The following is a 14,377-nucleotide window of genomic DNA, read 5'->3' as shown; positions in this document are numbered from 1 at the left end:
CGCCCCCCTCCCCCTCGCACCTGCCGCCGGCTCCCGCTCCGGTTCCTCTCCTGCTGCGGTGGCTGCGCTGAGCCACTTTCCTGCCTCCGATCCCGCCCCGCCTCGTCCCGCCCCTGGGGGCGGGGCGGAGCTGCACTGCCTCAGCCCCGGTGCTGCGGCCCCGGCCCAGGTGGCATGGCCGGTCCCCGCGCTGCGCGCCTGCTGCCGCTGCTTGCTCTGGCCCTGGCCCTGGCCCTGGCGGTGTGGGTGTGGGTGTGGGTGCTGGCGGCGGTGGCGGTGGCGGTGGTGGTGTTTGTGCTGCTGGTGCCGCGCGGCGCCCTGCCCGTGAGTACCGCCCGCCCCACGGCACGGCACGGCACGGCACGGCGGGTGGCCCGGCCGGGTGCGGGGTGGTGGGGGAGCGGTCGCCGACCCCGCTGCGGCCGCGAGACGCGCAGGGCGATGGCGGCTGCTGCGGGTCAGGGCGGTTCTGGCGGGATGTGTGAGTGCACGCGGCCGTGCCCCGGTAAGTGCCTGCACGGGAGAAGAGCACGAGTGCTTCTGCCCTGGCTCTCGGCTGGCCGGCACAAGCTGAAACATGGCAGACAGACGTCGGAGGGTTTTTTACCTCCATCAGGAGCAGCGAGGATCACAAACTCTCAGCAAGTTGAGAGAAAGCACAGCGTGATGACAGGTCTCTTTAGGATCCACCAACCCGACAGACCATGGTGGGGTGGAAGGTCTAAGCTACTCCTACCCCTCGCCACGTTTCAGATGAACCGGCTCAAGGAAGGGGCCTGGGCGTCCCTAGAAACGACGCACACCGCTCCACTCCGCGTGTAGCCCGGGGTCGGCAACCCCCAGCACGCACGCTGAGCATGGCACGCCAAGCCATTTTGGTTGGCACGCTTGCCGGCCCCGGCGCCTGGGCTGCTCCCGCAGGCGGCTCTGAGGCTGCAAGCAGACCGGCCCCACGGCCCCGTAGACATTGTGGTTTTGTCACCACTCCCGCCAAAAAACGTTGCCTGCCCCTGGTCTAGATGTTAGGTGCCAAAGCAATGATGTGGTAAAAAAAATATGGAGAATATTATAATCAATTATTTAAAGACAGATCAGTGGGGTGCAAAAGTAAATAATAAGGAGATTGGCTCACCCCAAAGTAAATGCCCATGGATGAACCTTAGAGCGCATTGAATGGGATTTTTTACAACACCAGAAAATGTAAATAGTGCAAAGCAGCCTAAAGCATCCAGCATGGCAAGATGACAAGCACGGACGTGCCTTCAGAACGTCCCCAAGATAAATCTGTGCCAAAGGAGAGCACGTCTGCCCGCAAGAAGAGGGTGCAGAAGCAAAGCCAGAACAGAACAGAAAAGCCAAGCCCATCAACGTGGCACTTCCTGAGCAGAGCAGGGCAGCCCAGAATTGGAATAAACAAATGAAGCTGATGGCCACTGTACAACTGGGGGATTGGGAGGATCCAAGAAAGAAAGAAAATACGTATCTTGTATCTCAAGAGGGCTACTGCAGAACTAGATGGGAGTTCAGAGCACTTCTTGTAAGGTTTGCAAAGGGTCTCGCAGGGGGTGACTACAGGTCTAGAGTCTATAGCATCATAGAAATTAAGGGCTTGAAGGGACCTCAAAGGTCATCAGTGCAGATGTTGAACTTGCTTCCACGGTGCTCTCGGGGAGGGATGCCCTGCCCACCTCCAGTCACACACCCCAACGGTGAAGCGACTCCTGAGACATCACCCTATGGTTACTCTTGAGACCTCTGTGCATGAAACCAGCTACAAGGGGGAGAGTTGTGGAGGCCAAAGCCTTCACGCTTAGAAGGGAGCAGAACACTGACCTGCACATTGAGAGCACCCACACTTATCATTGTGGGTGATAGAAGTTGTGAAGAGGATGTCAGACCTCATTTCTTGGAGCCCAGGAGATGAGCAGGAACCTGAACATGGAGCAGAGCATCTTGCATCTGCTCTGCTGGGGTTCTTACCCTGTCCTCTGATGCAGCCAAGCAGGATGCTGATTAGCTGGACCGAAGCACCAGTTCAAGCTGGTGATTTCTCTGTGAAGACCAGTAGGCTTTGTGTTATTTCAGCAAGTTACATCCTTGCTGCTTGCAAAGATTATGAAAGAGTCATAAATGGGCTTGACCTGTGCTGCCAGGAGTTCCTAGCTCTGGCTTTCTGCTGCATGTACATGCAGGCCCATGCACTGCTGTACAGTGTCCAGACACCCCTCCCCTTGCTGTTGTTGTGTAGGCCCTCCCAGATCTGATCTGCCTTGCACAGAAAGCAGGCCTGCTTCTACACAGAGACTTCACAGAGTAGCAGCACATCTTCACTAAGCAATTCACAACATCAAGGCGTTAGGAAAACCCATAGGTCAGAGGCGGGCTGGGCTGTTCAGCAGAGCAGTGTTACCAAGGACTGGATGCTTTTCTCAGTAGCCATAAACTGAATGCTTTTATACGATTATGAAATCACTTCATCTCTTTGGTACACTTGGAGCAATCCCTTCCTGGGGTCCCAAAGCTTAAGAGCGTGGTAAGGCAGTGTAGAAATAAGGGTTTGGTGTTGGAACAGGCAAAGTTCAGTATCATAACTGCTTGTTTTGAACTGAAAATGCATCTCCACTCTGAGATAATGAGATAGTCAAGGATGGGTTCAAAGGGGAAGGACCCTGAAAAACAAGGGAGAGAGGGAACAACAGCGAGTCTAGACAAGTCTGGGTAGGTTTCCAAATTGCTTGGCTTCACTGAACTTTGCTTCTGTTGCAGTAAGAGAGTCTAGTTTTGACTGTGTGTTCTGTGAAAATCACAACTTATTTTAAAGCTAATCAGACCCTGTTTTTAAGAAAGGTCATTTATGGTTTCTCTCTGTGACCTCTCTGAGATCTGCCAGGACTACAGCACATCTTCCCAAGCACTTAGTCTGCATCACTGAGGCATGTGAACACCTCCAAGCCAGTAGTGCATTTCTTATGCTCACAAGAGGCCTGTGAGCTAGGGAGAGCTCTTACCTCCATTCTACCCAGAAGAAGCTGAGGAGCAGAGCAGTGAAAAGACTCACTCATGGTCCCATGATGAGCTGGAGGCAGAGCCAGGTATCAAACGTCAGGTATCCTCCCCTCCCCATGGCTTTCCCAAATAATACAAGCAATTCTTCAAGCCACAAGCCTATTGGTGCATGGGCAATGGTCCCCTAGCTCTTCTCACCTGAAAGCAGAGACCCTGATGTGCAGTTTGTCCAAAGCTGAGGAGAACAACATGCCGTAGCAGGCATCACCCTCTCTTATTTTCCACTTCTCATTACATAAAGAACAATTTATTTTGTCATATCATGGGTCAGGGAGTGCCCCTTGCAGAAGTACAGGAGCCAAGAAGGAAGAGACCTGTTGGGCAATAGCTCTTCCATACCACATGGGTTCAGGACAGTCCCCCTCCCTTCAGCATCCAGGAATTTAAGGATGGCACCTCCACTTCCTCTGATGGTGTTGTCTCTCCTCTGCAACTCTGGCCTTGCTCTTGCTCTTGGTCTTGCTTTCCCTTTTGCTCTGGACATATGCATGCACCAGACATACTAGAGAGTCCTCCAGTGGGACACCTACTAAACTGACAATGCCTGTAGGACTCAGCTCTGCAGCTACTGCCTACAAGGGAGCTGCTTGTAATCAATCGTTCATTACTAGTGAGTAGGGGTGTGGCAGATGGTATCGGCAAGCTGTTTCTGTTGCATGCAACTTCCTGCATTTCTGCCAGTCTTCACACAGATAAGAGCCATATCTGAGTGCTTTGCTTTGCTTTCTTTCTCCCCACTTCCCTTCCCCTCCATGGTGCCACACAGCTGCCTAGCTCCAAGAGCTGCTGCATCAAACTCACATGCAGTCTAGTCATCTTCAAATAGATCTTCCCTTATTTTACTCAGCTGAGCCTGGCTCTTCTTGGATCTGCTGATAAGGGAGCTGAGTCCCGTTGACTGCTGATTCTTGTTCCTTTTGCACAGCTCCAAAAGGCTGTTGAGTTACTGTATCTTTGGGAACTGACCTGTTTTCAGACTAGAGAGCCCAAAGGCAGTGATGAAGATCTAAAGCGGCACCTCTTTCTGCAGAGAAGAGGATATCAAGGGTTTGGTGTCTGGTGGTGGGTAGAGATGGCCAGGATTAGCTCCATGGTCTCACTTGTACACTGGCCAGCTTCAGCCTCACATTGGTCTGAATCAGTGCAAACAAGATCAGAGTCATCCTTGTGTGTTTAATTTACATCTCCCTTTTGTCCTTCAGATGGTGGGTTGTTTGTATCTGCACTTTGCTTTGAGCCCAGTCAGAACTTCAGATCATCACTCTTGCACAAGCAACAACGTTCACTGTAGGTGGAGGATGGACATAGTCTATTTGATCACCAGTATCTACTCTGCTTGTTCTGAACCTGGACATTAGCTATGGTCTGATCCTTACTGCCACCACCTGTGTTGCCATTGTACTTCTACATCTATCAGCAAAAAGAAAAAATAGGCACATGAGCAACTGGCTGTATTTTATCTGGGACAGGTGGTGGAACAGGTCGACAGGGTGCGGGACACTTGTATTCTAGAAACTGCTTCTTGGACAGGAGACCGAGAACAGTGACTGAAAGCCCCTCTCCAGCCATAGTGGCTGTAACGTCCTTACTGCTTTCCCTAGGGCTGTATTGTCTAGCATCACTTGCTGACAGAGAGCACAGCTGTATAGTCGCAGCTTCAGTCTGCAGAGCTAGAGAGCACTGGCTAGGTGTCCCACTGGCTCAATTAGCTGTTGAAGTTTCTTGCTGCAGAACTACCCTACTTGAGAGAATGAAATGGGGGCAAAAGGGAGTTCTTCATCAAAGAAAGGGAGTATTACCTAAGGTTTAGAGCATGGGATGGCTTGTTTAGATTTCATAGACATTAGGGCTGGAAGGGACCTCGGAAGATCATCGAGTCCAGCCCCCAGGACTCGATGGTTATCCTTAGGGCTTCTGGTTACCCATAAAGAGACAATACTGCTAAGAGGGCAGGCTGAACATTTATGCAGTTCTATGTGATATTTGCAGTGTTTCATAAAGACCTGGTAATACACATTCTGTATTTCTACATGCCCCATTAAATAACTCTGAAAGGATAGAGCATGGAAAATATTCCACATATAGGGGACAGATGCAGAAAAGACCACAAAAAGTCACAGGTATACAAGTAAGAGCAATTCTTCTCTATCATTTGAATGTACTTTATGCTCTTTTCCCCAGTGTCTCTGTACTGGTATAAAATTAATAATATCCCTTTGAAGTGCTGCTATGTTAGGCTGCTGGCACTTCAAAGAGAGCAGCACAAGTTCTGCCTGATGTTCCAGGTGCATGAGGCAGTATCAGTTAGCTGCAGCTGACTTGAGATGTGTCTTCCAGGGCAAATACAAAATTTTTAAACTAGTTCATGGGGAAACCTAGATATTTTGAACTTTCTAAAACTAATTTTGGCTCAGCTGTTCTAGGGATCAGCAAATCCAGCTGCTTCTACATTTTAGACTTTTGCAGCTTACATGCAATGAAAAAATAATCAACTGCAGCAATAATTAGCCATTTGTTTTCACTTTGAATACGAGTCAGACTTCACGTAGCCCTAGATGTTCTATATGTAGGCTCATTTTTGTAATTAGGTCTTCTTTGTGTTACTTCAGTTTTGCGTTTTGCTGTTTACACATACACACATCAGTCCTATGGGGAGCAATGCTCCTCAACATTTGGGCAGGAATGCTGATGCTCAGACAGGTGTGGCAAGTGGTCTGCAGTCACCCCCAAGGGAAGGGGCAAAGCAGCAATTAAAACCCAGGTTTCCCTAGGTTCTAGTTCAGTGCTCCATCCTGCTGCAGGGACCAGCCCACTGGGTGAGTTGACACCTCATTTGTCAAATGTTAGGGTAAGTCTGCGCTGTAGTGATAGCATGTCCCCACTGTGCCATTCCTGCTCTCACACCCACAATCCAGTTTATAAAGTGTATTACCTGTTGGACTAAATGAAAGGACCTTTGCGGTCCTTTCCAGTGCTGATTCAGTGGAAGAATCCTGGCATTTCTGGACAAGGGTTTCCAAGTTCTGATCTCCCTGATACTGGCATAAACCAGTAGCAAGTCCATTGAAGTTGATGGGGTTAGCCTGATGTAAACTCAGCAGGAGACTACAGGCACACCTTCTGTGCCTTGCACGTGTGGGCGTTGTTTATACCTGTGCTCACTGGCTGCAAAATACTGCTGTTGGTGTCAGGGAGTGGAGAATTTGGGTCCTGGTAAAACTTTACACCCAGGGTGCAGGGTGCAAGGCATGGGAGAATTGAAAGTTAGGTCTTTGAAATGGCCGCGGTTTGGTCATCCCAGATCATAGCCAATATCTCTCCTAGAAATATGCAGTCTGATATCTTTGTATTTTAATGGGCTTCTGTGGCACTGCAAAAGGCCAAGGTATTACAGTAAGTATCCACTCTCCATATACCGTTGTCTTCCCCTGCACAGGTTGAAGGAAAGGCGGTGCTAATAACGGGCTGCGACAAGGGGTTTGGACATGCCTTGGCAAAGCAGCTTCATGCAAAGGGATTCACTGTTTTTGCTGGATGTTTGCAGACGGTAAGTACTATGCTAAGAAAGATCTCTTGGTGATTGAGGGGGCACGTTTTAAAGTGATAGTGATGTGTCATATCAACACAGCTAGAGATGGGAAAGCCCTAGAAGTTCCTGTCATTCAGGACTGCCCATCTGCTCTGTTACCAATAGAATTATTTTTGCCAGAGCCCCCCCGCAAGGATTGATATGGCAACTCATCTGATGTGGTATCAAGTGAACTTTAGTAGTAACCCCTAGGCAATATTACAGGTTTCCTCCCCATAATACGACCTGGCAAGTGGCTTCTTGGACGTTACAGTGCTGACCATCAGGGGTACCAGGCCTCACGTCCTCCACTGGGCATGTGAGATCTTGGTTTCTGGTTCCCAGCTGTTCAAGCAGGGACCCAGCAGCTGTGTCTGTCTTCCCAGGGTCACTGCATGATATACACGTTCCTTTATTTATCCATCACTTTTATAATTTTTTCTCATCCCAAATTATCCAATCCCCTGGCACTGTGCCAAGCACGTTCTTTATATGGGGACCGTTGTGCTTTGCTCCGCTAGTGCCCAGTCACAGCACTCCTGTCTCCCAGGGCCACAGAAGGCACTCTGTTCAGTTTTGTCACTTAGTTCCAGGAAGGCCTAGACTAGGACTAAAAAGCCTGAGCGTATCCCAGTTTGCCTGCTACATGCTCAACTCTTGAAGGAAGGGTTGGGCTTGCTGACAGCACAGACACAAGGCAACTCTGCCCTTTACAAAAATCAAGGACACAAGTAGGTGCTATAAAAGATGGAGCAAGCCACCCATCGGGGAGCACCAAGACCAGAGTAATACCCATCCCTAGCAGCAGCACCGTATATCTAGCCACCCACAACCACCAGCTTTCTTTCTTCCTCAACCCTGGGGGCAGGGGTGAGGGGAAGGGAGGGGGAAGGATAAACTTCACCAAGTACTCTGTTTCTTCTGCTTGCTGCATCCTGTAGTGCAGACTGGGAGGTTTTTGGGGCAGACACAGTCTCATTACTGCAAGCCTGTGTGGCACCCCTGAGGCCTGTAGGCAACACTGGAACATGCACAATGGGGTGGACTGATCCCAGGATGGCATGTCACCTCTTTCTGTCTCTTCCTCAGGTGTCACCATGCTGCCACTTTTCTTTGGGATGCTGTCTCAAACTGATTTCCAGGCATCATCTCATGCTTCACTCAGATCCCATGTGAAACTCTGCTTTTCCTTTTCATACATGGATCAAGGTGCGTCTTAACTGTAGTTTGGCTCCTTGCCCTGCTTCAACTGAAAGGCTGACCAGCCCCTTACTGCCCTCATGGTTAGAAAACTTCTTTCAGCTTCCAGTTTCAAGTTTCTGTCTGACAGTTGATCATGCCCATTTTTTCTCATGCCAGTGTTGTCCTTTCATTTAAATAGCTCTTTTCCCTCTCTATTATTGCTCCTCCAGTGTATTCTAGACCATTATATCTCATCTCAGCCTTTGTTTTGCTAGGTTGTACAAGCCTCGTAAGAAACTCTCTATCCCCCGGTCACCCATACATGGCATTTCTGATGAGATCGTACTGGTTTCTCACCAGTGTATCAGTACTTCTGTCTCTGTGCTACAAGTCTCTCTCCTGAAGTGTATCACAGGTTGGTATTTACCTTCTCCACAGCTGCCTAACACTGGTGGTGCAGTCTCCTAGTACTTTTCATTCAGCTTTCCAATGGAGGAATCCTAGGGAATAAGAAGCTTGTGATTAGTGCCCAATGCATGACTTGCTCTCTGTGCTATTGAATTTGATCCTGTTTCTGTTACTCCTAAAGCGCATCCATTTTTTCTGTATGATACTCACATCTGCCTCTGCATTGACAATACCTGCTTGGCTGTTTGGATTTGCCAATAGCAGATAACACAATCCCTTCTTTTGTGCCAGCCATTAATGAAAGTGTTAAATAAGTTTAGTGCTATGGCCATTTCTTGAGGAGCTTAGCCACTGACCTCCCTCCAGCCTGATAACTTCCCTGTTTAAACACTGCCTGTGGCTGTTTGCTTGATAGCCAGTTGCTTATCAGTCTTACAGTTCTTCTACTAAGCTCCATTTTTAACTCTTAGCTATAACTTTCTTAACTAGTTATTATCTAGGTCAGTGGTTCTCAACTTTTTTGGATTTGAGGCTCCCCTCACTGGTCTCAAGGCACCTGTCCAGCACTCTTTTGAATGGAGTGACACCCAATTTCAAAATGACTTTATATGTAACAGTGCTTACCTCCTTGCAGAGGGACTAGGCCAGAAGGTTGGGAGATGGGTCAGGCAGGGACAAGCTTGAGCCTGCACTTGTCTGCTTAGCTAATCTATCACTTCACACCTCACTTTTGTTGAAAGCCTCTTAAGCTTTCTGATACTCTCAAGATCAGGTAAATCTCTAGCTGCCCAGATCTACCCTGTACCTGCTTGAGTCAGAAGTGAGGACAGAAAAGGTAGTGCATAAATACTGCATATGCATTACCTTTTCTGTCCTCACCTCTGACTCGAGTCTCTCTCTAAAATATTTGCTACAGGACCTGAGTTCCCACATGCCAGTCTTTTTTAGCTCTCATCAGAACTTAGGTGGAGTATTCAGCTAGTTCTTGGGCTGTTTCTGGACCATTCATGCCCTAATTCGGCCGTGCTGCGAAAAACAATAAGGAAAGCAGTGAGCCTGTATTTATACAGCTGAAGAACCTTTTGCCATTTGTTTGGATATCTCTTGCAAATGTTTAGCCTTTGGTCATTTTGATTTGATCCCATCAGGATCTGTATCCCTGCAGTTCTTGGCCTCAGAGATGTGGCTTGCTTTGCTGACGGACCCTTTTTAGCTCAATTGGGTGCCCTTTCCTACATGTCCTCCACTCTCTTTGATTGGTATACAGATCCTGATCTAGTTTTTAGCACCTTTGACTTAAAGAAATTCCAGGCCTCATCCATATTCAAATGCTTTCCCTTCTCAGTCCAGCTAACTTCACTGAATCTTTCTCTCATGTTATTAGGTTGCCCTTTTGGAATAGGCAACCTGAGTTACAGCTCTGCTTTGGTTTATCTTTCCATTTAAATATAAACTGAACTAGCTTGTGGCCATTCAAGCAAAGGACTTTAGTGTCTTAAGTAGCCAGCTCTTTGACAGTATCTTCATTACTGTTCAAACCAAGCCTGAAATAGTATCCTTGTCTTGTTTGTTCAGTGACTGTGTGGTTAATAAATATCTGAGCTCTGTCACTACTAGTAGCATTTGCTCTTCACTTTATCTGTAAGAAGTTAGTGTTTCTGGTATTATTTCCTCTCTCTAACAACTTCACAGAGATCTCCAACCACATGCAGATCTGACCTTGTGTCTTGGCAGCACGTTTCCAGTACAGCTTTTTTATTTATTTTTTTAAACTATCTGGCTCCAGGGTGATTTTGACCAAAACTGACTGTGTTTAATCCATGCTCTCCCTTATTTCTCTGTATGTTACTCAGGTGATAGACTTCCATACTACCATGCCCCCTTGTCTTATATTTCCGTTGTTCTTGAACAGTGCGTGCCCTTCAGTACTTCAGTTCCCCTCAGACCTGTTGTTTTCTGTATCCCTCTTGCATCCTGCTTTGTGTTCTGCGCCAGTAATTCAAGTTCCTCCAGTTTGTTGCTCAGTCTCCTGATATTAGAGTACAAACATCACAGTTGTCAGGTACTGACCACACCTCCATTTCCTAAGTGTGTTAGGCACTGCTCTGGTCACCAGTATTAGCACACTCCCCCTGTGCTGTCCACCCATGGACAAGCCTTTATTCATGCTGTGTCCTTCTTTACCTGATTTTCCTCTTCCCGTGGAGATTGGAACAGCCTCCCCAACTCTAGTTTCTGCCTGGTGTCTGGGGAAGAGAGGTCATCAAGCATATTGGCGGTATTTGAATAAGGCAGGGACCTCTGATGCATAAGGGAGAATGTGTGTTGGGGCATCTCTATTGTAAACTTCCTTACCAGTTGCACCTGCAGTGGCATCATATAGGCAGAAATTAGTCTCTTAGGACTTGGCAGCTCTTCTTGGGAGCTAAGAAGCAAAAAATACACAGCATCCAGCACTGGTATGGCATGCTTTCTGCTCTGCCTCTGCTTCCAGACAGCCCTAGGTGGTGGCTGTAATAGAGGAGGACAGAGGAATGAAAATTACCTACTGGTTTTCCTGGACCAAGAGGAATGTGAATAAAGAGCAACCAAGAGGAATATGTAAACTCAGTTTGGATGCAAACCTGAAAGTTCTCTTAATAAAGAAGGTAAAAATGAAATTAGCACTGTTTAGTATGCTTGAAGTACAGTAGAAGACACCATTATTTAAAGCTGAGTATGAAGTGTTGGAAGGGGTTGTTTTAATCCAGGCGTTTGGTTTGCTCCCAGGACCACTTGGTACAGAAAAATAAGTACAGAACGTGCTGGTAGGTAACTGTTCCTGGCTGCCCGATGTTAGCAAAGGTCATGTTCTCTTCCTACTGCTGAAAGGAAAAAAATGAGCTAGTCCAGAAATGTCAGCTGGCACTTTTCATAATAAGGCAGAGGCCAGAGATTCCTGCTGGATAGTTGCCACCTTTTGGAAGTTTCCATGCAGTCTGTTAGTGCTCGTGTCATGTGCTGGCCTCACCATAGCAGCTCAGATGCTCACTTTGCAAAGCAGCAGGTGTAAGGGATGGAGTGAGGATGGGACACAATGTTTACGAGGACAGCTATTTCAGGAGACTGGCACAGCAGCTCTGGGCACAGAGGGCAGATGCCACAGGAGGCCAAATGAGTGAACTGAGTTCACCCCACAGCTAGCCTGACTCAGCTGTTCTCCAGGATTACTCTGCTCATTTTAACAAGCAAGAAATTGATTGTGTCTTGGTCACAAGTGAGATGTGTTCCAGGGTGGTAGTGGCCTGGCAGCTGTTGGCAGGGGCAGAGTCAGGTTCAGCATTTCTCAACATTTCTAGTTTGATAATTCCTTATCCAAAGTAAGAAAGTGCAGTGAACCCCACTTACATTTTCTTCACTTTAATAGTAGGTGTAACAGCAGCTGTGCTAAGCCTACACAACTGAGCTGTAGTTGTGCTTCACGAGGCCAACAAAGAAGTCTGAACCTTGGGGGCAGAGTAGAGTGGGATTTTCTTTGCTTTTCATTGAGTAGCTAGCTTTGAGATAAACACCTTGTGACCCTCAGTTGTCATTCACCAGCTGAGAACCAGTGGCCTGGTGCTTAGATCAGAGGGCTTGAAATCAAGAAACCTTGGGCAAACATGCAGGGATTGCGCTGACACGCATCATGACCGAGCAAACTGCACTACTTCTCTATGGTTCAGTATTCCTCTGAGTGGACGATGCTTCAGAAACAGCCAGAGCAAAGGGTCGGGAGGTACAGGAGGTTTTAATTATCCACATACCTACCTGTTGGTAGCAAGAAGATGCAACCCAGGCAGTTCACTGATGTAGGATGTGCTAGGAAATCTTTGTTTCCATAGGTAGAGGAAACGAAGAGCAGCTAAAAGAGGAGAAACTGAAAGGTAAATTCAGGGACAGTGATCCTACGACTCAGCTCACTAGTCTAAGGAAAGGAAGGTACAAGCATAGCTGAATAAGGAAGGGCGGACTTCAAAAAAAGAGTAGACTTCAGCAGACTTGGGGAAGTGGTAGGTAAGGTCTCTTAGGAAGAGAAACTAAGGAGTTTATCTAAGGAGTACAGGACAGTCTCCTTCAGCAACTGCCAGCTGTCTTAAATGCAAAACAGCACACTATCCCAATGAAAAGGAAAGACTAAAATCATAGAAAGAGGCTATTATGGTTGCATCAAGAGCTCTTTAATGGTCTGGAAAGAAAAAAGGCCAGAACAAGGAGAGAAGATGAAACAGATGCATTCAAGTCAGGAAGACCTGGCAAGATTCACCCTAAAGTATTTATCTAATTAGCTGAAGTAGTTTCTGAACCAGCAGTGTTAAAAAAAAAAAAGTGGGGAGAAGGAGACAAGGGCATTCTAAACTAGTCAGCCTAACCAATTACCATAATGAGGGGAGAGCACATGAAAACCATCAATTTGTAGCTACTTAGCAGATAAGGTGGTTAAAAACACTGATGGGTTTGTCAAGAACAGATGCTATAAAATCAAAATCTCATTTCTTTCTTTGGTAGGATAATTGGCCCAGTGAATAAGGAGGAAGTGGTAGATGAGATGTATCCTAATTTTAGAAAGAGTTTGACACTATCTTGCATGACAGTCTTGTAAGCAAGCTCTGGAAGTAGGGTCTAGATCTCATTGCCATGAAATGGGTATAAATCTAGTCTTGCAACTGGGGTCACCCACCTGTCTTCCCTGGGCCTGGGCCTGTTCATAATTTACACTGATGACTTGGAAGATGAAAGAGAGTAGGCTTATAAACTCTGCAGATTACACCAAGATAGGAGGGTAATAAAATAGCCAGGAGGACAGGAAGCATTTAGGAGACAGGACCACAATTCACAATAATAGATTGGAGAGATGGTCCAAAAAAGAAGCAACAAGATAAAACCCATTAAAGACGAGTTCTATACTTAGGAAGCAGAAATCATATGGAAAAATATAATATGGTGAATAACTGGCTAAGGAGAACAACAACAAAAGAATCTGATCATTTGTAGCAGACTACAAACTAAGAGTGCCAACCATGAGACACTGGCATATCTAACGAAAGCTGCATTTAAAACATGGGAGGTAATTATTCTGCCCTTCTCAGCCCTGTGAACACCTCAGCTGGACTGTCAGGTCCTATTCTGGATGTCTCACTTTAAGAACCACACAGACAAAAATGGAAAAAGCGCGGAGGAAAGTAACAAGAAAAGCAGGTTTTGAAACCTGATCCACAATGGAAGTGTGATGAAACTGGGTTTGTTAAATCTTTAGAAACAATATATGGAGACGGTGGGATGTGAATGAGAATCTGCCAATGTAGAAGTTGTCATAAAGGGAACAGTGGTCAGTTGTTTTCCATAGCTACTAAGGAAAGGACAGGGAGAAAGCTGAGCTTCCAACCAGGAAAATCTGTTTTGCAAAAACTTTCTAACTGTCAGGGAGTGAAACACAGGTACAGGTTACAGGTTTGTCATAAACTCCCCTTCACGAGGTTTTGAGCATAGTAGACAAACATCTGCCAGGGGTGACATGGTTATAGTTTATCCCACCTCGGTGCAGGGCTTCGGATTAGACAGTCTTTTGGGGTCCCTCCCGCCCCTAGATGTCTGATTTTAATGTGTGTGAATTGGGATACAGCACAGCTCTAATGCTATGGGCTATCTGTGTAAGGATCTTTGGTAACTGAAGTCAAACTAAGGGGCTAACTGAACTAAGTAATGGCTGATGATCTGACTCTAATATGAATGGAAAAATCTTGGGCAAGACATTAGGCTGGAGGCGTGTAGGCATGTAGGGCCAGATCCAGCAAAAAGCATGTAGGCACCTAGAAGTCAGGTACTGCCACACCTAACTCTGAGGCATCTCCCACTTTGGCAATGTCCAGACCCAAGAGCTCCTTCTACAGTGTGGGGAGAGCTGGCTTCTAGGGATGCGGTCCGAAGCATCCAGCACGCTCAGCACAGAGCCTCTAACAAATGCCAAACACTAAACGGGGAGGAAGGTGAGAAAGAGATGTCAAATTTCTCCTTTCTCTGTGGCAGAGGTGCCACAGGGATGCCAGGCACTGACTGTGCACAGGGGAACCTACCTGTGCTTATGACTTTTCTGTTGAGGAACTAGACCGATCTCATTAAACACAGACACACGCG

At 47.1% G+C, this 14,377-nt stretch overlaps 2 protein-coding genes across 2 annotated transcripts in view; one reads left to right on the top strand and one right to left on the bottom strand.

Annotated features, from left to right (window-relative positions):
• Positions 1–43, bottom strand: part of BDH1 (3-hydroxybutyrate dehydrogenase 1) — a 21,719-nt gene extending 21,676 nt beyond the window's left edge. Inside the window, exon 1 of the mRNA XM_019532945.1 lies at positions 21–43. The gene's annotated coding sequence lies outside the window, so the exon portion shown is untranslated. The remainder of the gene's footprint in view (positions 1–20) is intronic.
• Positions 44–159: 116 nt separating this feature from the next.
• Positions 160–14,377, top strand: part of LOC109308572 (D-beta-hydroxybutyrate dehydrogenase, mitochondrial-like) — a 28,533-nt gene continuing 14,315 nt past the window's right edge. Inside the window, exons 1-2 of the mRNA XM_019532947.1 lie at positions 160–324; positions 6,503–6,613. Of these exons, the coding sequence (XP_019388492.1) occupies positions 175–324; positions 6,503–6,613 (261 nt within the window). The 5' untranslated portion in view covers positions 160–174. The remainder of the gene's footprint in view (positions 325–6,502; positions 6,614–14,377) is intronic.

Source organism: Crocodylus porosus, unplaced genomic scaffold (genome assembly GCF_001723895.1).
Source record: "Crocodylus porosus isolate Cpor-Errol unplaced genomic scaffold, CroPor_comp1, whole genome shotgun sequence".
Taxonomy (NCBI): Eukaryota; Metazoa; Chordata; order Crocodylia; family Crocodylidae; genus Crocodylus; species Crocodylus porosus.
This window is presented reverse-complemented; position numbering and strand designations above follow the sequence as displayed.